Below are 25734 nucleotides of genomic sequence, written 5' to 3'. Positions count from 1 at the left end.
GTGTCCATCCCTTTATGACCACAGTGTACCCATCTTCTGATGGCTACTTCCAGCAGGATAACGCACCATGTCACAAAGCTCACATCATCTCAGACTGGTTTCTTGAACATGTCGATGAGTTCACTGTACTCCAATGGCCTCCACAGTCACCAGATCTCAGTCCAATAGAGTACCTTTGGGTTGTGGTGGAACGGGAGATTCACATCATGGGTGTGCAGCTGACAATTCTGCAGCAACTGTGTGATGTCATCATGTCAATATGGACCAAAATCTCTAAGGAATGTTTCCAGCAACTTGTTGAATCTGTGACACCAAGAATTAAGAGAGTTCTGAAGGCAAAAGGGCTCCAACCCAGTACTTGCGAGGTGTACCTATTAAAGTGGCCGGTGAGTGTAGTTATTTTAACAGATAAATTTGTGTTTCAGCAGGGGTAATTACACTGAGAGACAGTGTTTATAGTGACTTTGAAATAGTCTATGAGCCAACTTAAAAGAGGGGTGATATGTCAATGTTGTGTGACAACTTGTTACAGCTGCCCCAAAGTGCCCTAAGAAATCTGTTACTGTGGGTTTAAATGGCAACTTACAATTGCAACATAATATACAGGAGACACTTTCCGACACTTCCTCAGAAACCGGTGTTGAGTCCAAAAACTGTGTTAAAACAATAATAAAGAGATGCATGGTTTGGGTGTGTTGATAAAGTTACTGATGAAAAGATAAAGTATAGTCTAGGAAACTCAGTTTGAGGGACACATCCATGAGTTTGACGGTTTGTCACCGCACAGCAGTTTATGCTAATTTAGAGTTTTTAACTGTGAAAAGTTATCACGGTGCCAATTATTTTATCCTCCATCCCATCAGGAAACAGCAGGAGTAGGAAATTTGTGTTGCAAAGTATTGTACCTGGAATGTGTGCTTGCTTGTGTTTGATTAGCCTGTGTGGCCAAAGTCTCACTCCACAAGCATTTTCAGGGCAACCTTTAACAATTCACCCACATTATAAAAACATTTTTGAAGCAAAGATTAAACAAATGAGAACCAAAAAATACTTCTTTTTGTTTAAAGTTGGGTGAACTGACCCTTTAATACATTCAATATAATTAACAGCTATAAACCTCTTATTGTGGATGTTTTGTCTGGTCCAACAGAGCTGAAATTACACACAGTAATGATTACAATTGATATAATGGTTATTTAATATATTAACAGTCTCATCTTCATACTCCATAGTGACTTTAACTGGGTTTTGTGTATTGAAATGGAGAAACGTGAAAAAGGTCACCCAAAAGCTGTCAGTGTGTAAGCTAAATTTGCTTGATTTTCTCACAGCGTGATGAAGCCCACAGTAGTTTTCCATAGTACCTGCTTGTTAACTGCACTCACCTGGTGTCCCAGGTGTGAGTCTGTTCCTAATTGGATGTAAACCAGCAGGACTCTGAATCCTGTGAACCATAATTTAGTACTCACTCAAATGTTTCCTGCCTGGGCACAGACTTTTAATGAGCTGCTGTCTTTGAGAAATTATTGTTCAAATAGTGTTTCTTTAAATGCCAATTAGATTGGAAAGCTCTGCTGCTCCCATCCCTGGATACACATTTTAAATGGTAAGTTAGCTGTTTAACTGCCTTTGCTCTCTATTTTAAAGTCAACAAATCAGCGATGGAAGAGTGCATCTACTTGAGTAGTTTGGAACTGCTCTACTGAAAATTGATGGAAGACTGATTTTGTGGCCTTGTGTAGATGTATTTGAAAACCAAATGAGCTGCAGATTCCAGTCCTGATCTCAGTTCTGATGTAGGAAGTTCACTGTTATCTCCCTGAACCAAAAAAAACCCTGTGTGCTTTATGAGTTACCATCATTTCTTTTTATTTAACTGTTTTTTCTCCACAGATTCTAAATCCTGATTACACAAAAGCTTCAAATCACGGTTGTCTGGCTCCTGGCATTGAGAGAGAATTATTAATGCTCGTAAACACAGACTGATTGACTGTCATAGGCTGTAATACTAACATTTATGAGCCTTACAGTACTATACTGTTATGGCATGCAATTTATTTTCAGCTCTTTGAATTGCTTAATGAACTTGCAAAGAACGTTAGACTGCTTATTTGAAAATAATAACACGCACAAGAGTAAAAAAAGAGAGTGATAGGTGTCATGGCGATCATCAGTACTGCCAAAGGAAGCATAACGTGCTGCACACTTAGCAAGATCAACAATATTACCATCAACACTCATCTTGAGCGTACAAATGACTCCCAGGATGTTGATACCCATAATTTTTGGCAAACCATATCCTGAATATGTAGAATTAAATGGAGTGAGACGAATCTAATTGAGATTCATCAATAATTCTTAGTGATCTGCATGAACCCGTGGTACTTACAGTGGATAATGATGAAGGCTTGGCAATAGCAGTGCTTTTTTTTTCCATCTGAAGGTCAACACAGTAATCATAGGAAGGAACATTATCTTGAAGGACGGTTTCTGCTCTCAGCCAAGATTAACTTTAATGTACCTTTTTATCTGAGTGGCAGGACCGCATCAGTGTCCAAACATGAAATAACTCCACAAGAGATACACTCAGCCCATTCACATAGAGCGATTTTTATTTTATTCTATTGTACATTTTGTCCAAAATGAAAGTGACTTTTTAAGTTTTGTGGCTACTGATAGAAGAAAAAAGTCTTTATCCAGCTTCTTCTGGGAGCGGGAAATTAATCGCTTCACAGCAGCGACAACAGCCTTAATATCTAAGACATTTGGGATAAATTTAGGAAGCATGAATAAACCACATAAGAGAAAACAGTGAAGGCCTTAGTGTCTCTAACACATTCAGATTCCAGATTATCCTTCAAAGCTCTTTTTTTGTTCCTCTTACTATCACTGTTTGTATGTGGAGCGTTATAAAAAGTCGATTTGACTGACAGTAGATTCTTGTCTTGTGTGGTCTTGTTCTCAGCAGGAGTTTAGCTTATCGCTGCACTTTGGGGGGAATAAAACACAACCACATTTTTTTGTTTTCTTGTGTTCGTTCTTGAGCTGAAATCATAGATGTTATTTTATGTGTTTCATCATGGCAAAAAAAATCTTTTGCTGTTGTTTTTTTGTCAGACAGGAGCATTGTGTGCTTTAATCTCTTCACTATTCAGTTCATTCCTATTTTTTGGTGACTCTGGATTTTCTTCTCTATTTTTGCCCTTTGAAAATGCCCCTACTGAGTTTAAATGGTGTAACCCCCTGAAGACTGTATAACAAAAGCCTTGATCCCCCTCTCTAGTTTTCTAACCTGGGGCCGATAAAAAAGAACCATACGAGTTTCATTACAAAATAAAATATCCATCACTTTTTGAAAAAAAATTACTGGTACTCCAATTGGATTGTTTGACACACAAAAAAGTTGTCTATGAATTAGCCTCTATCTTATATTCAAAGTTATTAGTTGTTTAGCGTACAAATTACAAAGAAGCACAGCAGGAATTACACTATAGGCGTGAATTCAAATAGCAGGGTGTTAAATTGATTCATTTTGTAAGAGCTCCTCTTCACTTGTGTGGTCAAATAGTGTCCATAGAAACCATAGAAAGAGTTGCCACAGGGAAATTCCTGTTATAATAATTATTTGTACCTTATTTGTTAACCTTCATACCCTCAAATCACACAGACTGCAGCAATACTTTAAACCTTGAGGGAGCTCTTATTTAGCATTGAATGTTATAATTACTTTAAGTGGTGGGATGAAATTTTAAATTAAATCTATTCATTGTGTTTCCTTGGAGTGTATTCAGCTAGCATTCAGCCATTCTTGCACTTCACTGTCTGTTCTTCCCAAAATAAATGCACTATTATATCTAGTGTTAATTACAACCTTGCTGTAAACCTGCTGTATTTTGAAATGACACCTTACCTTATTTAATCTGTGGACAAAGGCAAGGAGATTAATCATCAACAGTATATTGTGAGGTAGTTCTGATTTCAGACATAAACCAAAGGCCTACATTTTCTTGATCTTTGAAGCCATTTGCTATTGTCTGATGACGATAAAGGCTCTGGGGGCAACGGCCAATATTTCAGGAGATCCGGTGTAGCCAGCAGTTAGCAGGGCCAAGACTTCCTCTTCAATGTGCTTCTCATTGTTTACAGTTCAGTTAGCAGAGTAAGATGGGTCCAGACAACATTTTGGCTAAACTCTATGAACAGAAATTAAATTACAGCCAATAAAAAGCTAAATTATCGTCAGACAATATCCAGTGGGTTCTAAAATTACTTTCCAATGCTTTTTGTCTCTTTTGCTCTCTACATAGACTGTTTACCTGCAGGCCATCAAATCCACCTCAGATGTAATTAGTCAATACTATTTGGATTTCGAGTTGGGCCAGTTTAAAAATGTTCAAATCTGTTTGATATTTTGCAAAACACTGTACTGAACAGGTATACCAAGTTTTAGGTGTCTCGCTTGACTTAGCAGCTTCTGAGTGAAACATAATGAAACCCCGTCCTAACAGCAAATGAGTGTCCAACTATCACATTACATCACGTCACACCAGAGCGTTCTGTCCACATTGAATCTATTAAATATGCACTTCAGTTATGTCTTGTAAAGATACCATGTATCTATCAGCTGTGCACTCAAGATCAGACTGGAGACATAACTACTTAAAAGATGGGCGAGTGGCCTGTCATCTTCATACTTTGTTAGTTTTTAAACCGATAACACACGTTTTGTATTGTGATATTTACTGGAAATGACAATATAGCCAACAGCAAGTAGGTTGTTAGAAGGAAAGATCATTTACCAGAAACTTTGAGCTCCTTGGTGATCTCCCCTCAGCCAGCTGCCGCCTCAATTTGTTTTTTTTTTTGTAGTGAAATAAGAAGGTATCATAGAGATATTTACTCATTTCAACTTCAGGAATGTGCCATTCTTCTATTGCAGCGAAAGTGAGCAACAGGAATAAATAGGAACAGGGCATCCCACGAAGGTTCAACTCAAATGGTGTACTGCATGGCTCGCAGCCAGTTAGGACACCTCTTTTGTCGGCTTCAGATCCAAAATGTTGCCATATTGGAGCACTTTTAGTTTACTTGAGGGATTAACTCTGCCATGTCAAGTCTAATCATCCCAAAAAAATACACAAACAATTTAGTAAATACCAAAAAAACAAAACAAATTCTTGTACCATTGCCTACAGATTCTCCATACATATGCAGTTTGTTTATTGACAAAAAATCTTTAAGTTGATTATTCTTTAAAGTCTTTGTAATTTGTGAGAGATTCCTCATCTTTGTATGCTAATATGTGATCCTTAAAAATAGAGATACAGTGTAAGACATTCACACAATCATCTTAAAACCACCACCACACAAGAGGAAGCAAACCTACAACATCAGATACGGGAAAGAGAAAGTACCCAGCTCTCTGCTGTTTGCCCACCAACCAGACAGCTCACTGTAATGTGAAATAGTAATGGGAGTAGCGTGGGGCGCTTACAATTAGTCGGCAATCTCTGATAAATGGGGTTGTTGGTGGAAACGCTCTCAGTGCTGCATCCTGATGTGGACAGAATGAGAGAGGAGCCGGGCCCACGTTCAGTCATTAGGCGAGGGAATGAAATGGGACGGAAAGTTGCCAAGTGGCTGCCAGGTGCTCTCATATCCACTCTCTAGCACATGCACTCAGCCAGAGACCAGCACACACACACACGCGTACTGTAACAGGGTGGAAGTAACACATTTCTTTTACTCTTGTTACTGCAATTGGATTGGATTGAATTTTTTTTCATCATGACTTTGACATGGCTGCATTTTAACATCACATTCATTGTAGCGTAGATTATATAACCTCTATGGAGGCATTGTAAAAAAAATTGGATAAATGTAAATATTGTAGCATCTGCTGAGGCATGTGGAGGTGTTGAGATTGCTGTCTTCATGACAGTGTTTTGTAAAAATAAAAGGGCCACATTGTGTCTTAAAAATAAGAAATAACGTAGCTAAGCAAGGGGATGTTCAGAATTCAGTCATAAATGGGAATCATGTTTTACCTTAAAAATAAAGGGAAAGGGTAGCAGAATTACCTTTAAAAGAAAATAAGGGTACAGAACTTGTGCCAGGGTTAGTGCTTGGTAGCATTTCTTTAAGTTTAAATCTAGTATTGAATCAGCTCATCGGCATTTGAATTCTGTCATTCCCTTGCTGAATTTAATTAGGTTTAGCTTTTAACATTTGTAAGCAACCAAGGTTATAAATAACACTCAAAGATTCAATTAGCATCTGTAATCACATTTTGTTGGCTAAGAAGGCAAAAACTCTTGTAACAAGAGGCAGCCTAATAACCTTCACAACCTGTAGGTACAATAGGCCTTTTTCACAGAACACATTCTGATGTGTCACAGTAGATCTTTGTATCCCACATGCCGTCTCACAGTCACTCCCAGTGGGACACTCAAATAGAAGAGAACAATTGTTAACGTTATTAGTTAAACCTTTGCTTTTCCAGCTGTGACAAGTCAAAGTGTCTGCTGTGAGAAAGGCCTGTTGGGCCTGTCACATTAACTTCTTTTGAGGATGATATATAGTCCCAGAAGTAAGTGGGGCAACTGTTATTGTCATTTTGAGATAATTTTATACCACTGATATTATGATAATAATGCAAGTACACCCTTTCAAAGAGCAGTGTACTTTTGATTCTGAAGAATATTCAGACATTGGAATTGAAGTGTGAAAAAAATCTAGCAGGTGGTTTTCAGGTGGATTAACAGAGAGGAGAATCAGGTTTTTGGAGGGTAAACCTAACAAATGATAGACTTTTTGACTTTTTGCTAGGAGTTGGCAAGCTAACAGCTACCAGGACTGTGCTTCTGTCACTCCAAAAGTGTTGCTGCAGGCTACCGGCAAGCTACGCTGTGTCGTCTTTGAAGTGTTGTTCTATTTTTCTTTGGACATAAATGGGCAAAGGTGGAGAGTAGTTAATTTTGCTACTCTTCAATTTACTGCACTGCCCACCACACAGCTTTGGTGGGGCCTAGCTAGCATTAGTGGTGCTGCTTATTTGGCCATTACCACTTTTAACACCATCCCGACCCAACAGTGTTGCTGCGGATACATTGAGTTCACCCTCAGGTGTCCCCCAAGGTCCCCCCTCGTTCACTATTATCTCTGTTACCACCGTTAGATGTGTCAGCACTGCTAGTGGTGCCAACATATTTAACAATGCTTAAAGGGTTTTGTGGCTCAAAATGAAGCTGCTTACAGCCGCTAGATCAGCCAGGAAACCAGTGGAGATGGAGTTTGGGCAGAGGGCATGTTTCTACATGTTAATGCAGCTGGCCGGCTGTCTGTCAGCGAAGCCTACAGTAGATAAAATGGAAGGCAGGAAGACGTTTACATCACAAAACATTAAAATTTCATCATCTCTAAATGGATAGTGCTTTGAAATGAAGCCCTAAAGCTCACTGAGTCAAAGGAGCACTGGACTTCATGGAGAGGCCTCTTCTATTTCACGTCTTTTTGTTTCTTAAATATTAAGCGGTTAGTTACTGGTAACGGGTGTTGGCCTTTTGAAAGCAAAATTAACTGAAACCGACATCCCTAGTTGAGAGAAAATATTGGGAGAATCACTGCGTGCAAGTCTTACAATGGTCCCTAAAACCCTGCTGTTTATTCTGCCACCATGAGGGCTAAAATATTGTTGACATTCTTAAGTAAACAAACACGCATGTAAACACGATTGACGATATCAGGGTCAGCAACATGATCGAAGTCAAGTCCATCTATCAAGATAGTTTATAATGTAATTGTGACAGGCCTGTATACAATCTAAAAATTTGATGAGTCCAATCAGATGAGGAATGTTGACCCAGAGAAAACTGATCACACTGTCTTTCTGCAGAAACACAGTCAGGACTGTAGAGTGATAGAGCGTTGTTTTCTCTAACTGATCTTTGGCTGAGTACAGACTCTGATTTTCAGAGAGCACACTGACCAGACAACCAGCACAAGTTTCATTTTTTGCCCTTGGTCAAATTATTTGATAATGATGCTAAATAATGCTAATTAGCTGTAGCTTATATTGTCTATTGTCAATGGCTTTAAAAAGTCATTTCAGCCTGTTAAAGTGATGCTCAGTGTCAGCTGAAAAAGAAAAACCTAACAAAACCTGTATATTTTCTATATGTCATTTTTCTAAAACAAAACCTCAAAAAAGTGAGATTAAAGTAAAAAATGTGTATTTATATATATATATATTTCCAACCCCATGCCCTCCAAAATGGCTTCTGTGACTTGTCTCTTATTGCTTTCTGATATGATCTGGTTGAAATAAAGTTTTGGCAACAGAAACTACACGTTTGGAAAAATAATCTTTCCAATCTTTTTTAATTAACTTTCAATCATCTATCGTTGTCTATATCAGCAAATTGGAGCGAAGTTGGCTCAGTTGTCATCATGTAACCTCAACATGGGTAAGGTTAGGGGAAGATGATGTTCATGGCAAAAATAACCCAACACTGAGAGATGGATTCTCATTAATGACATTTGTGATTTAATAATTCTGTTGGCTGTGAATGCTTTTTAATGTGAATTATTGATGTGCTACAGCTTGTGAGTTGTGTAGCTATTTTTTAGTCTTGCCTGCTGCTCATTAAAACAATTTGGGCAGGTGATGACCTCATTTTGTAGCCCTGTGAGACCATCCTGATGACGTGAGCTCAACATTCTTTTAAGCTCTCTGTATCAGTCTGGACTCACTACCACCCAAAACTCTTTCCAGAAATTAAAATTCAGTCAGACCAGTCAGGGATCGGCATCATCGTTGACAACATAAGCAGCTAATCAGGGACTGCACTGTAGTTAATGCCATTAAATGCAGGTTGTTAATTGCAGAACAGTAATGGGGGCTTCCATAGCAGCAAGTCTAATGTTGGCAGAGTAAACACAACAGCAAGTAAAGTTATTGCAGAAAGAAAGTCATGAACAACAATTAAACAAGAATGAAAGTATGCACTTGCAGAGCTTCTCAGAGGAAAAGACGTTTTCGCCATTCTTGAGAAAAATTTGTGTTTCTGTCAAAGGAGTCTGGTGACTGTGAACAAGGGCAGCAGCAAAACATATTTTAGCCACATAAAAATATGACCACTTAAAACAAATCACAATCAGTTGAAGTGTATGCTATATTTGATATATTTTCACAGCTTCACCTTTACATTGCCCTGATGCTGCAACACTACACTTTCTTCAAAGCCATCTGACTCCATTGACAGAAACAGTCATTTTACTCCACAGAACATTACGAGTCTTTGGTCTTTTGCTGCCCCTCGATTGGGTAGTTAGTTTGTGTTATTGTGCAACTTTCTGAACCAACTTAACTGTGCTGGTTCTGTTGTCTGCTATCCACATCATGAGCACAAGATCGACAACAAACAGTTCCCAATGAAGGCTCAGTCATGAAGGACGCTCAGCAACATCCTCCCCATTACTCACGGCTAAATGGTTAATGACAACCCACTTTCATTTAAGATAAAACGATGAAAAACTTCTCAGGAAAGTCTTTGGCAATACAAGATTTATCAGTATAAAAGAATAGCAGGCACAGGAATGAAATATAATATATTTAAATACATTTCGTGCATTTACCCTGATAGTGTGATTAAGTCGCTAAATTTGTTGCTACACTGTTCCCTTGTACAAATCTAATATTCATGTTGTTTCACTACCGATTGGCTGAAGCGATTTGTCTGTCAATGCGAGTACTCCTGCCCACTGAAAGTGTTTGGGGTGGCAGCAGGGCCAGACTGATCCAGAGAGCTTAACAGAATGTTGAGCTCACGTCATCAGAATGGTCTTACCAGGCCACTCTTTGTAGACCAAACCAGACATAATCTCTGCGGCTCACAGTGGGTTTCCAGTGGAATATATCCACTGGGTTTATGGAGGGGAAAAAATCTTTGTCTTATACAGTTCATAATATACAGTTCATAATATGCATACATCTGGCTCAACACCGTAATCTCAAGAGATCAACAACGTTAGTGTGTTTGGGCCACACATGCAATTAGTATAAATAAATTAATTACAATATATTGCATCAGTTATGAGATGAATGTGTGTAATTTATGTCCTACAACAAAGTGTTTACAGAAATTAGAGGGCTTTGTTCTGCATAAATTCATGTTTGGGGTTTTCACTGAAGCATTAAAGAGCCTCTTGTCTTGCCTTTTGGATCAGTGGTAAAGCAGAAATTGTTGTGATTCAAATTTGTAAAACAGTAACATAGTTTAAAAACAAAAAACAAAAAAAAAAACACCATAGTGGGTGGTATTTTGAATAGGCATCGTATAGGACAGCCATACTGTGGCTATTAATATCTGTCTGAATCATTGACAAGCTGAAGAATATTCCACCTGCAGTTTATTTATGTAGTTTTAATTTGTATTTACAGTACGTCCTTTGTGCTCTGCAAAGTGGCTCATGATAAATGTGTCAGGCAGCATTTTCTGAATAAATTGGAAGGAGCTTGATTTGGTTGTACTGTTAGATTTTGCGAACACCCAGCACAGTCTATTCATGTGCTGTCAGTTGTGTTTGTAGGGAGCTACAAGATGGATGTTCAGTAGTAAACACCCCCCTATCCCATATCTGCCTCCTATACCTGCACAGAAAATGTTCCTGTCTTGTTTAAAAATGTAATACATTTCCCCCTTGCTGTACTTCTTTATCTAACACCTTTCCATCGTACGTGGTAATTCAAGGCACACAGGAGTATTTTTCGCTGCTACTCCTGTCAGCACGTAGTGGCTTTGACCCTTAGACTTTTTAACTGTGGCAGCTTTTTAAAATGTGAATGTGAAGGCTTTCTCTTCACCATGAGTGTTACAGTTTTATAGACGGGAAGCAGAGATGCAGAGTAAAGCTGGCAAGGTTTCAGATCTGCAGGTTGCAGAGCTCAGCTTTCATTAAGAAGGAATAGACCTTCCCTTTATAAATGATACCAAGGATTTGTCCTCTGTTCACATACAGTTTGACTGGATTTAATTTATCAAACAAAACAAAAATGACAAAAGAAATAATAGGGCACTGCAAATTAAAAATTAAAACACATTTTGCTGCTGTATTTTACATGGTAAGATGTGATATCGACTAAAAAAATATGAATTTACTTAATATAAGACATGGTACGACAGATTTTTTTAAGACTTGTGCTTTGCTCAGGAGGGACTATGGAACGGACTCATTGAGGTGGAAGGAAAGTCATCAATGTTTTAAGCACAGTGGGTTACTTGGCTCCAAAGGGTTGAAAAAGCTCTTATGCCTCAAATAGCTTCTCATAAAATGTTCACGAGTTGTTTATGCCACCAGGAGTAAAAGTGTTGTCACAGTGCTGCAATTAGCATACGTTGGGAGAAGGAGAGGAGGTGAATTTCAGCAGGTGATAACAAGACACCTCTGTAGCGTTGCTGATGGATACAGGTCTTTCAGCAGGTCTGCTTCTTGAGGGCAGACAGAAATTTGTCTTTGACTTGACATGCGTGAAGTTGAAGATAACGAAGCTACAACTGGCTGCTTTTCTGACACTTAATACCACCAGACAACAATTTCTAACCACACAGGGATCTTTGCCAAGAATACTTCCGGTGAAGTTGCTGCATACATCTCCATATTTCAAAACAGAGGAACTTTCTAAATTGACAGCTGAGTGTGAAAAGGTGATAATTATGCACACTTACACTTGCACACATGGAATAAAGTTAAGCTGTGCAAACTTTCCATTAGGCACAGGAGCTGTACAGTTTTAAACGTGGTGGGAGCTGCAGATTCTGAGTAAACCCTCAAGTAGCCTCTCAAAGTAAAATATGGAAGTCAGAAAAATTGCTTCAAGCTTAATTTTAATACAGAGTGCATCCTTTGGCAGTGCAGTTGTTTTTTGGGCACGACTTTGAATTGATAGCCCAAGGATAACTACACAGAGCCAAAACAAAACAAAATAAATCATTTCTAAATAAATTAAAGGGACATTTTTCACCGACTTAACAGAACGTACAGACACCGATGTGAGTTATAACCTCAAATTATAAAATTAGCTGTGGTTTTTATGTGATAAATCTGTTATAGCTGGGTTATTCAACGCATACATCAATTTAAACAGATTTGTTTAAGTGTCTCTGGTAAAACTAAACGAATACTTGCTCTCTTATTGCAAGTCTAACAGGAAATCTACACGATTGTGCATACCTGCAGCCCAAGCTGGGTGAAAATGACTCAAGCTTCGAGCCATTAAATTTCTCCATAAATATGTCACAAATAATTCATTGTCAACAAATTGGTGACATTCAGGAGCTTGCTGTTCCTGCGACACTGCTAATGGTCACAGTTTAATTCAGTCATTGTGGGAGAAAACCCGGCATGATGGCAGATTGAATGACGTCAGACCTTTAGCCATGAATACATTAAACTCAATCTTTGCATGACAACAGGTTGGCTAAAAATACACCTAACTGCCGCCGCTACTGTAGATGCTTGTGTATTTCAGCATTTTAAGCCTTCCACACGGCCTCGTGTACCTGCACAACAGCTGCTGAGACTTTCAAAGAACTTAATCGAGCAAAGTGTCAGCTGGTGTAAGGGAATGTGACATTGTTTATGTGCCATGTAAAGTTTTAGCATTGTTTTAGTAGTTGTTTATTCTGATTTGCATCCCCTTGTACTCGTTCATGGGCCTTGTGGGCCAGCTTAGCTCAGTACACTGAGTGAGCTTAGAGCCTCTGACTGTTGTTTACCACACTCTGGTCTCTCCCTCAGGACTCTGAGCTGCTGTAATGGAAAACATCAGATGGGTTCCAGACGAACCTTCTTAGTTTGGGAAGAGAAGATGGAAAAAGCCAAGCCAGAAATAGGAAATGCAGTATAGCTTGTTAAAAAAAAAGCATGTCCAAGAGTGAATGTGCTTCACAACATATGGGCATACTGCTTAAGTGGTTTTGAGCATTTAGATTCAGCAAAAGCGCCAGAGTTGTCGGGAAGACAGCTTGAATTACTTTACAAAGAGAGAAGGTTGTTACATATTTGTAAAGAGCAGTTTCCATTATATTGCTTTGTGTTTTTCTCTCATTCTTCTGCTGCGATAGTGAGGCGTTAATCCATCTGCAATGACAATCTGATTATGTCGGCCATGTCCAAGTACGTCTGTTATCCATTTACACAGTGCTCACCTCATTACGCATGCATCGAAGGATGATGCCCTTCAAATGGTGGACCGGAGTCACATATGTCGGGACCTTGGTGTTGCCTACACGCTCTGACTAAAGGTTAACATTTTACCTGAGCAGAGCGCATTTTCTGCCTGCTTTGTTTTTAATGAGATAATTCAGAGCAATTTTCTTTGCATCTAAATCAGTTCTCCACACTAAGTTCTGTAATGATGATAATCATAACAAAACAAACAAAAACTTTTGAACTTTGGATGAAATACCTAATGTTTAATGAAAGATTTGCTGTAATTGCTTAATATTATAATATTTATGATATTCTCCTATTTTATTCATGACTTCAGTCACAAAGTCAGCAAGTCTTTCTTTTTTTTAATATATATATAAAGAATCTAGGTCAGTGGTTCCCAACCTTTTCCTTAGAGGACCCCTTGGTCATTGAGTGAACTGACGACCCCCTGACTAAGTGACATATTTTGAAGATATTTTATGTTATATTCAATGCATAACAATAACAGTACTAAGCAGGGCTGAATTATGCCAGTCGAATCAGATTTGGCTGCTCAATACGAATATTTGACAATATAGAATTTTAAAGTTTGGATGGGGTTCAGCTCGATATTCAGTATGACAGCAACATTTATTTAATATAGTAAATAAGCTAACTGTGCTAACACCGGATTGAAAATGTGCAGCAACAGCTTTTGCTGACACGAGATATAAAACAAAAGCGAGAGGCTGTGTCGTATTAAATTGCTGTGAGCTGTAAACTCACTATTTTTCAGAGAAAAGAGTATAATGTTACAGTGCAAAGTTTCTCATCTGCTGGGCCGCTGTATTGTGTCTGCAGCTGCCTGTACCAAAGAGCAGTGTGAAAGTGAAAAGCACTCACTCTGCAGCAAAATCCAGGGACCAAAATATCCCCAGAAGTACAGAGTCTTTGACTCTAATGTTAGCTCAAGCATCCACAATGTTCAGCTGTCAACAGAAGCGTTAAATAAAAGCCAACTCAACTTAACAAGGTGTCGTCAGACTTATCAAAACATTGTCAGATGTGATGTACCCACAGTTTTTCATTTTAACATTGACTGACCAACTATATACTAACTATATAACTGTAGCTCAAATCTATTTAAATTACAATCTCCTCAAATTGTTCAGCCTTTATTTTATTCAAGAAGAATTTCAAAACTCACACAGAGTATAAATCTTAGCAAAATAATGGTTTCCCAGCCAAGAACTTGTTTAGTGTGATTTTTGAAATCTCATAATCAATCGTTAATTCAAAGTAAAGTCAGTGAATGAAAGCTAAAATCTTTTTTTTTTAACCATCTGTCGCTGCAGTGCGTTTGACTACAGAAATACACCACCGACATCCCAAGCTACATCATCATATATCATATACCATATTGTATCATAACACATCACGCTGTTCTGTGTCATATCACACTGTTTTGTGTCATATCACACTGTTTGTGTCATGTCTTGTAATAAAATAAGCAGTAGAGCACATTAAAAACAAGCACCTGCTGTGCTGAAGTGTCCTGGAGCAATACACTGAATTACATTGCCGCCACCCCTACCATGATCTATGCTCCCAGTAGGTGTTTACAAGTGCACAGTTACAGCTCAAAATCCTCATAACAACCCTCAGGTTCACATTCAGCACTGAGCATCATGTATTTCTGTCCATGCTCTGAAAAAGTAATAGGTCATCAATAAATGAATGGCTGTGCACAACTCCTCATTTGTCTCTGATGTCAGCTGATGACCAGACTGTTGGATGTGCATACTGATAACAAATGACTGTGCCCTTCGCTGACCCTGCTGGTGGCAGAGGATGCCTGGCTGTGCGACACAAATTCACTGAATAATCATTATGCCAGGGCACCGCAGGGATTTAATAAACTAGCAAATTGACTGGCTCCAATCAGGTCACAGTGTACACACTCGTATCTCGTCTAAACCCCTCTGTGACGGCTGGAAGGATAATGCAGGACTGTGTGTGGGGGGATGTTAGAGATGTGAATGCGGCTTAACACTTGAAGATGCTGTGTTTACCCTACCGTCCATGTGCTAAAACTTAGCCCATATTCTCATGACCACAATTTAATTGAAAGCCACATAGCTCTAAAAAGAAAAATTTCACGATTCTACATTAACTGATTTCTCAGTGGTGCACAGGAAGCTTAGAAATGACAATTTTTCAAGGCTCCATTTCATGTGATTAAATTAACTTTCTTGAAATACAAAACTTTGCATTTATCTGGCTTTTAGCTCGTCACAGGATTATGCAAGGCTGTGTAGAGATAGACTGCTAAAGTAACAACTGTTTACTGTTTGGACTTTGGTATTTAAGGCAGAAGCTGATTCTAATTTCACAATGCGTGATGGATCTGAGCTAAGAAGCGAAGCCATTTCTCTAATGCATTGCTATAAACGTTTGCTTAGGCTTCTCTGTGAACACTCGCTGTTCATCTTGCTTTTCATTTGAGTTTCTATACCAGGAGACCATTCCGCTCACAGCCAAATTCATCATAGATCGTAATTAATGCAGTAGAGCACCACTCTCTAGTCAATATTTATTGGTCAGTCGTGAGACACAGTGTGTGCGATGTGAGAGTGAAGTTTGTGGTTGCCAGTCTGTATGCGCTTCAGTTCTTTAATTTTTTTTCCATGACAGTTTTACAGTTCAGTTAGACTCTCTTATCCAGAGTAAATGCAGTGCAGCCCTGTGTTCACGGTCATGTGCAACAAATTTGCATTGCTAATATGTTTTGAAGGAACATTTCCCAGCAACATTTTGTTCTCATACATGTATTGTGACATTTTACTGCAGTGAAGACCACAATCATTGCCCAGCTGCCTTAACATAACCACTAATACAATAATCTTTCTTGAGATTCCTGGAGTGGAAATGGGAAAACAAAAGAAAGGCATTGAATATTTACTATAAATACTTTGCAGATGCACTCATTATAAGCTGTCTTTCTGTATGTTGACAGAAAAAATGTGGATGGCTTTGTTTTCTCCGTAATGTACCAGCAGAAGGAAATAACATTTATATGAACATCACCAGTGGAAGATAGGATTGTTACAATAACACACTGGGGCTGGGCCATTTGGACAAAAATTCATATCTCTGTATTTACAGGCTGACTGGTAATACACAATATATATCTCGGTGTTTTCCATGAAATGGGCTACATGTTTAGTTACAAGTCAAAGCCACATTTGAGATGTCACAAGCAGTTTTATAAAACCAGACTGTGATCAAAATAAAATGCAAAGACAGGGATTTTATACGTGTTTGAAAATATGCAGCTGCACAACACCTGCTGTAAAGTTTAGTTGATCCAAAACACACATTAAACACACATTAAACAATTTCAAACACAAGTACACAAATCAGCTTCACTATAACTTGCAGCATTCACAGACAAAGCACTTGTCTTTATCTAGAAACATTTTCCCCACAAATACAACATGCTAATGTTGTCAGCACAAGCCTATGGCATTTTACATTGTATAAATTAGCCTAGCAGCTAGTGAACTTCTCCTCTGCTCATATGAAGACAGGGACAACAGCAACATTTAACAAAGGTAATACTACAAAATTCAGCTCCATTCCAGCTCACAAGGTTCACTGACAAAACAGCTGTTTTATACCAAACATGTTAGCAAGCAAATATTACATGCTTATGTTTTTAGCCCAAGCCTATGGCATTTCACATTGTATAATTTAGCCGAAGGTATAGCGGAGATTTCCTCTACTCATATGAAACCAGGATTAATCAAACACAAGACATAAAATGCTATTTTGTGGAGGCTTTATTGTCCTCACAATTTATTGTTTGTTTAAGTAAATAAAAGCGTTGTTTCCTCTGAGGGAGATGGTTTCAGCTTAAAGAAATAGACAGGAAGTCTGCATCCCTGTAATGTGTAGTTACATTTCTGTGGAGGTGCATGTCAGGTTACGGCTCTACAAAGTATTGCTGGAGAACTTATGAGTGAGTGAGTGGGGCGGAGCTATGCGAAGAGTGTGAGGGAGGAGTGGTGCACACTGCTATGCGTTATGTAACGCAGCTTGACCCTGTATTGATATAAACAGTGTTGTCTAAATTTATATCTTGTTGAAAATATTTCAATATATCATACATGGTCGTTATATCACCCAGCCCTACACTCTGACAAGTCGTCAAAAAGATCATGTGACAATTTAAAAAAATTAAGCCATTATCGTTATATTCAACATATAATATATTTAGCTGGGTAAGTCAGGAAAAGTTGTACAACTTATAGTTAATTGAGGGTTGAAGGTTGAGGTTAAACAACCTCAATAGCACTGCTATACCCACTCAGAATTATGTAAGTCAAATCAGATTTGTATGTTAATTATTCGACAATTCATTCTTCTTTTTTCACATATAGAAAGTTGAAACAGGGTTCAGCGAGACGTCCAGGTAATATAATAAACAAGCTAACTGCGCTAACAATAGATCAGGAATGTGCAGCATTTTTTGCGAACTCTAGATATGAAACAAAAGCTAGTAACCATATTGTATTAAGTTGCTGTGAGCTGTAAATTCACCACTTTTAAGCAGAAGGCGGAAGATAACGTAATTTCAGAGCCTTATGGTGCAAAGCCTCTCTTCCCCCAGGCAGCTACCTCCATGTGTGCAGCAGCTTGTACCGAGGAACAGCGTGAAAGTGAAGAGCGCTCACCCCGCAGCACATGGCACACTGACTGGCAAAAAACAAATAAACAAACAACTCCTCGACTTTCAGGGGGCAGCCCTACAAAATCATGCACCAGCATTAATCAATATTAGCCCCTAGGCAGCAGAATTTATGACAAAACCTGCTGTTTAATAGTAGCCATCCTTGCACTTAGGTTCGTATGACTAACATATTAGCGAACAGTTGCCTAATTGGACATTGAGTATAACCAAAACATTATGAATCCATCTTGAGTCATTTTACTGGCCACCTGATGAGCCCAGCTCTGATTTTATCTCACCCAACCCAGGAGAAAAATATCTTTGTATGTCTAAATGCAATATGTTCTTAAACAGCTAGTTGCTGACTTTTTCTTTCTGGCATTTGGCCCTGGTGAGGTAGCACAGCATCATTATTTAGCTGGGTACAGGTAAAACTCAGTCATACACTCAATGTGCATGTCATAAAAACAACTTCTCCAAAGAAAAGGCTAAAAGGTTTCCAAAGCTGCAGGGTTGCTGATGTTCCAGCATTGATAATGGACCACTACTAGCACCCCCTTTCATAATATACATTTGATTAATGTTAACACTATCAAAACTATTAATTAATGCAAATTTTAGGTAATGTATGGAATAGGGTTGGATGATAGTTTAAAATTTTGGCAACCGTCAGCCCAGTAACGATTGCAGGTATATTTATGCAGGTGTTAGTTGTGTTTTTGTGTTTTGCAGCTCCTGTTCTTGTGAGGCAGACCATGAAATTAGCAAAACAAACAAACAAAAAACAACAACCGGTGATGTACCTAGTCAATCACCAATAGGCAGTATATTTATCTTACCACCCAAACCTAGTATGGAATCCCCGATGTCATGAAAGATGATTATTTTCTATCTTGTTTGCAGCGTTACCTTGCGTGCACTTGCCAGATTGAAAACATAATTTCTCAGGTCTTCGGAGGCTCCAGAGTAAGGCTTTGGACATGGTTAAATAAAATGCTACAAAAATGAAAACTCAAAGTGGGAAACGTCTTAACAGGCGTTAGGGATTCAAGCCAAGACACAATGGTTGAGGCCAAATGTTTTACATCCTGATCTCATTTCCACTGTCATACCAGTGTCGCTTTCTAGGCTTCTCTGCATAATCCTCCTATAATGATGAAACATGTGTTGCGTACTTGATATGCACAAGACGTGTTAGATTTATATTGTGTTCATTAAAGAAGAATTCATGGGAGCATTTCATGAGGATGTTTGCTGTGGTGCTGCATAATATTTGTCAGAGCTTTCATTCATCAACTCTGTGGAGTGAGCAGTAGTCCATAAGTGAGGACGTGTGTTCAACATTTTACCTTTCCTTGTATTCATTAAAAAGCTATGCTAGTAATGTGATAAAAAAAACCATTATTCTGATATATATATATATATATATATATATATATATATATTTTTTTTTACTGTGATCTTATTACTTTGTTTTTTTGAAGGGCAGTACTCTAACATTAACAAATACAGTGACCTTTTCACAAATGGAGTAAGCTGTGGACAAACCTATAATCATTTTCTGTGCAGTCATCGCCAGCTGTACCTTATGTTCATAACTTTATATAACGGTGCAGCCTTGAGAGGCATTTGCTCTAATGGTTGTGAGGCTTTTTTCTTTTTTCTCTGCTCATCATACCCGTCCACCCCTTGAGGACTATTCCAAAGGGCAATCTTAGAGTGAGCAAGCTGCTATTAGAAAGCCGATACATTTGATGTGGTTCAAGGGTTACTGTACAGACTGATCTGTGGCCTGTCAAGACTTATTAGTGCTCATACAGGCTGAAATGGCAGACCACAACAGAATCCCGTTCTCAGAGAAAATCACTCTAATTATTTCTTAAAGGTTCTCATAAAACCTTTTGTAATCTAAATCATCCTTACACTCTTGTAGTATATTCCAGTTTTTAAGAATTTATGTACTGTTTCTGAACAACTGCTGCTGAAACGCCACACAAGCTGCACTGTTGGCTCTGTTATTAGCCTTTTTTCCCAGCTGCTCCACTAATCCCCATAGGGAAATTCTCCTTTTCTTGCCTCCTCCACACAGTGGTCAGAGTTCAGGGTTTGCTGCAGGACTGCACCCCAGAATCAGGCAGGGAATAAGGGTCTCGCTCAAGGACAAGTTTCCAGCTTTTTATTTTGCCTTTCCTTTCATTTCAAACCCTCAGCGCCTGGATCAGATGAATACTCAATGATGTTTTAGCCTTCATCATTTTTAAGGGTCACTTTGTAAGAGAAAGGATTGGTTCCTGCAAAGCCCGAGCCGTTCCCTCCCCTTTAGTTATTCACTGTGGAGTGTTAATTCATATCAAATCACAGTAGCAGCAAGGTGGAGGTTGTAAAGAAGCAGGTAAATTGTGGGACACACTGGTCACTGTAAACATACACTATGCCACATATTTGCGACCCCTCATCACAAGTTGTTGATTTTATGTGAGCTGTGAGTTCAATAAAAAAACCGAACTGAAGATTTCCTTTGACTGAGTTCTTAGGATGTTTCTTTGAGGTCTAAATGGGTAAATAAGATTAACTTTATTCAGCTGTTTAAAATCTTTTAGATTTTTTGACCTCTGAGGTTTATCTGGTGACCCCCTAGGGGGTCCAAACCCAGTGGCTATGAACTACTGTTCTCTATGCTTTACATATTTGTGAATTCGTATTTATTTTTATTAACCTTAAAATGCAAGGTTATTGTCTGGCGGCCCCCAGGGACCTTCGTGCCGCCCCGTCGCCTTTACGAGGTGGCACACCAAGCTTTAGAGAGCTGAGGATAAGAACAGGTGGGCAGGCGGGCAGGTGTCAGATCTGTGCAGAGCACCAGAACAAAACACCGACACATCACAGACAGTATGATAATAACATCCAAAACACAAGTTTGACTCAGTGGTTTGTGTGACATGAGAAATACTTTCAAAACCAGTAGTCCTAAAGTTACGCAACACCACTTTTTCATCATGACACGCAACATGTAAATACACGGCATATGTAAATATACTATTTATTGCAGTTCACACAGTCTTTTGTGACACCTCCATCATGCATGTTGATATCGCGATGAAGGTAAATTTTCGATTGGGCAACCCTACACCCGAATGCTTTGAAGCTTCGATCATTCACATAGTGTTCAATGTCCAAAACAGTATTTAAATTTTCTGTTTTAATATATAGATCTATATCTATATACACATGTTTATTTGTATTTTGAATATATATTCACCTAAAAATTAAGAATTAGTAATTCAACATTATTCATATGCATCAACATTAATTATTGGTACATATTCTCCTACAAAGACATTTAAACTTTGTGAGAGTTGTGACTCATCAGTCACCAGCAGTCCAGCACTGTTGAAACCATGGCAGTTTAAACCACATGTGACAGGCTTACAGATGAGCGAGTGAGATGTTGAGAAAATCTGGAATAGTTTCCAAATTTGTGACCCCTAAAAAGTTAAGTGGCAGATATGCCAAATGAAAGGAGACTGGCTTATCACAAATCTACAACACGCTTGGCAAATCACCTGAAAATTGTACGTAACTGCTTTGTCATCTTGCAAAGTAGTCTTTTGCTCTAGCTCTAAAAACGTCCCTGCCCCCCACTAGAGTCCAGAACAGATGTTTCATTACGTGGGCATTACATGACCAGGCATAGTGAATCCACTTGATGAGGGCGGCTTTCACCACAGGTGCTCTCCCCTTGCGCATCCATTTTCTGTCTCCATCACTAGCAGCCATGACTGTTTCTTGTCGTTTGAGTAAACTACACGAGGTAGCCTGAGGAACATGAAGGAACACCAAGTTTTGCTGCTGCATCTCATTGCCTCAAAACAACTTTCTTTTTCCAGCCATGATTTCAATGCGCACATAGCACAAGACTCAGGTAGGCAGCTGGAAGCAGACTTATTATCGAAAGGTTAAGTGTAATGGTATGGTAAAACAAATAATAATGATATTAATAATTAAATAGAAAGCAGTACAATTGTGTATGTTTTCATGTATGAAGACCCCGAAAAAACTGTGAGGGGACTACTTGATTACTATAAGAAGATTATTTAATCAGCATTTGTACAGTGTCCAAAGCTTTTTAATCCATGTAAGCAGTCGATCACTGTAACCATGATCACAATGAGTCGTTTCCACTGTACTGTATACAGTGTATACACACACACTCAGAGGCTCTGCCCCCCAGCTGTTGCATTGTACTGAATTACTGTGTGCTTGTTTCCTTTTAAATGCATAACATTTATAAAACAACTGGTATATGTGGTGCAATGGGCTTTTACTAAACCAGTGGATTTAGCGATGGTACCTTGTGCTCTGGGATATTGTCATAGGACATATGGACTCTAAAATTATATAAAAAAAAAAAAGAATTATAGTTTTCTAAAAAGGGCGTCATGATAGGATTTGTATTTCCTTTTGCATTTTCTTTTTTTCTTTCATTTTCTCTCTTCATTTATATTTTCAGATGAATGTATTCTATTTGAATGTATTCTATTTTCTTTGTCCAACATCCAAAATAAACTAAACTAAACTAGAAACTAGGAAGTTGTCTTTGTTTTCTCAAGTTTTATGGACAAAAACGTTAATCGAGAAAACAGTCTGCAGAATAATCGGTAAATTTAAAAAAAATAATCACTAATTGCAGTGTCAAGTGATGTATTGTGTGGGTTTTATTATAATTGACAATGTAGCAACACAACATTTTAAAATTTTTTTTTTTTTTTGTGTATGCACTTCCATTAAGTGGTGCTGTTGCATTTATAGTCAGAGGTTTAAAAAGTCCACTCTCCTCACCATAAACTGATTTGGAATAGCCTTAAAATGGCAAAGCTTCAGTGTAACTGGAGTAGACAGATAACACCATAGACGGAACACATTTTTCTCTGATAGTTTTTTCAAGTAATTTGATTAAGATGTACTTACATGTATAAGACATCTTTGCAGTCTTGCCTCTGCATATGCAATAAGATGTTTTGCCTTGCATGGCATTTTCGGTGAAATTTTGGGTTGAAGTGAACAGACTTTTTTTTTAATCACTCCCACTGTGGGTGCTTGATAGTGAACTTGACTTGCATAATTTATGGTTTTGACTGACATTTTGTGAGTTTAGAAAAACACCATCCAGTATTGATGAGGGGTTCCCCGAGGGTGGAGGCGACTGAAACAGTCCAAATGAGATCCAACCTGTAACAAGAGCTTAAACTAAGACTCTCCATCTGCTCAGGCACATTCAGATATAGATCACCGGTTGTGGTCGGACAGAAATGTAATCATATTCTTTCTGTGTGCTTTCCGCAGGTTTTATGGGACACAATGGCTATCCAAGTCCATGTGAACACAAGTACTGTGGCTTGGGGCGTCACTGTGTGGCCAACCATGAGACTGGCCAAGGGGAGTGTAAGTGCTTGGATCACTGTAAACCACACTATAAACCCGTGTGTGGTTCAGATGGGAAGCTGTACCAGAACCATTGTGAGCTTCACCGGGCCTCCTGTCTCAGAGGACACAGGATTACCATCATGCACAGTGAGGAGTGCTTCTACAAAGGTAAGAGCTCGTGTGACCTTTCTCTAATGTAGGATGTTTGTGGTCCAGTGGATACCGCATGTTTTGCATCGTACCAGGTCCTGTTTGCCCTGTATCTTGTGTGGTTTGACTTAATCAAGTTTGCTTCCTGCTTTGACAGGCACTAAAAGTGTTTAGAAACATTTGATATGGGTGCCCAGTAGCTCAATGGGTAGACCTGGTGTCCCATGTGCATAGGCAATGTCTTTGCCACAGCGGCCACAGGTTTGATTCCAAACCATGGCTCCTTGCTGCATGTCATCCCCTGTCTCTCCCCTTTTATTCTTAATCTGTCCTGTCCAATGAAGGCATTAGAAAAGCCCAAACAAAAACGTTTTATACACTCATTATGTACATCTGAAGCAAGTAAGTACTTGCTAACTAGTAAGGTTACCCACTAACTGTTCCCCATGTAAAGGTGATATATTTTTACTTGAATGAAGGAAAATGACCTGCAAAATGTGCTGTAGGTCAGGGATACTTTCATCCAAACACATGCAGTTTTACTATAGGTACCTCCATGGGACACGAATGCTTCGCCCTGGGCAGTGTTAGTGCCATGTCTGACTCACTGAGCCACACACAACTGCATCTAGGTTACTTATGACCTAAAGGAATTGGGAAATGAAAGACTTTTTTTAACATAGAAGAAGAGGAATAACTGAAACATGTATGAGCGAGAGGCGTAAGCAGGGTGGGAAATTACCACCAGCTGAATGTTAGCTGCTGAGCCACTTTACTCCACTGGCATCTTTGGCAGATAACCAACCACCATTGGGAGCTGCCCTTATAATTTTCTGCTCCTGTCTTGGTAAAATAATGAACATCTCCATTTTGGCTTATAGACATAAAAGTTCCTACCCTAGATCTGAATGGCTTATTGAACAATCCAGTGAAGATAAATAATAAGCTCACCCTCAAACAGTGAACGAAGTAAACAAAGAAATTGATCACGATGTTGTTTTGTGGAGCTTGCTTGTTTTGCAGAAATGATATCCAAATATTGGACTGGCTCTGATGTTGAGCAGCTTCTGCTGAATTAACTTTGAGGACTGTGGACTTACAGGAATAAATAGCCATTTGGGGGAAATACGACTCTCAAATCTGTACGTACAATATGAAGCTACAGCTAGCAGCCGGTTATCTTAGCTTAGCATAAAGCCTCAACACAGGGGAAACAGCTAGCACGGCTAAGTCTGATGATATCAAAATCCGCTGACCAGCATCTCTTAAGCTCACTAATTAAGTAGTCGCCAGGCAACCAGTGGGGACTCCAGGAAGTTGCTGTCAGCATCCAAGAAATGGTCTGACACATAACCCACGGTAAACCAGCAAATTGTCTTTTATACTCTCCTGTTTTTGTGCGGATTGAACAAAAAAAGATATAACATTAATTAGAGAAGAGAGAATAGGATAATGAGTGTTTTGAACAGTCCTCATTCTAATTATGATTAATAATAATAATATACTCATAATTAATAATTATGAGTTATGTTTATACGCTTTGTGGTATGCACAGTATGTATTAATGTATATAGGTAAGCATCTGTGTACGAGTAGGTGTGAGTTTTTATTCATTTCTTATTTCAAGTTTTCCTCCCTGTTAAATTTTTATGTTATTTATGTATTTATTTTTGTGTGTTTTTTAAATCACACTTATCTAATATAGCTTGCACATTTATATTTGATAATATTTGTCAAAGTTTGTCCTTTAACGTAGAAAGTTTTGTTACTCAGGACGGGAGGGATGGTGTTTGTCAAAGTTATTCCTGTTTATTCAAAATGTACAGAAAGCCAGAAGACAAAATCGAGGGGAAAAATGTGTTGATTAGTGAGATTTTATAGGTGTTGATAGATATATCTTGTCATCTTAGGAGTGGTAACACCCTTCTCAGTGTTTCCCACAGGACAGGAATCTATTTGTGGTGGTGTGGTCCGGGGGGGGGGAGTTAATTACTAACGAGCAGAACCTTACAGCCGGGCTCCACCGGCTGCAAACGTAAGCGTCATGTCAGCGTAGCGTCGCAGCGTATTCATTTGGGCTCCACTGACTGCGTACGGAAGCGAAACGTAGAGAAGCCAGCGGGGTTGTTTACCGTTTGCTGAGCTGAGAGGCTGCATGGAATGTTAAAGCATTTTCCACCTAAGTTATTACATATATTTGAGTTATCTACAAGTTTACTGTACTGTTTGTCATC

The 25734-nt window shown here is 38.7% G+C and overlaps 1 protein-coding gene across 1 annotated transcript in view; it reads left to right on the top strand.

Annotated features, from left to right (window-relative positions):
- Positions 1-25734, top strand: part of fstl5 (follistatin-like 5) — a 253793-nt gene that overhangs the window by 58290 nt on the left and 169769 nt on the right. Inside the window, exon 4 of the mRNA XM_050042857.1 lies at positions 23270-23518. Within this exon, the coding sequence (XP_049898814.1) occupies positions 23270-23518 (249 nt within the window). The remainder of the gene's footprint in view (positions 1-23269; positions 23519-25734) is intronic.

Source organism: Epinephelus moara, chromosome 4 (assembly GCF_006386435.1).
Source record: "Epinephelus moara isolate mb chromosome 4, YSFRI_EMoa_1.0, whole genome shotgun sequence".
Lineage (NCBI taxonomy): Eukaryota > Metazoa > Chordata > Actinopteri > Perciformes > Serranidae > Epinephelus > Epinephelus moara.
This window is presented reverse-complemented; position numbering and strand designations above follow the sequence as displayed.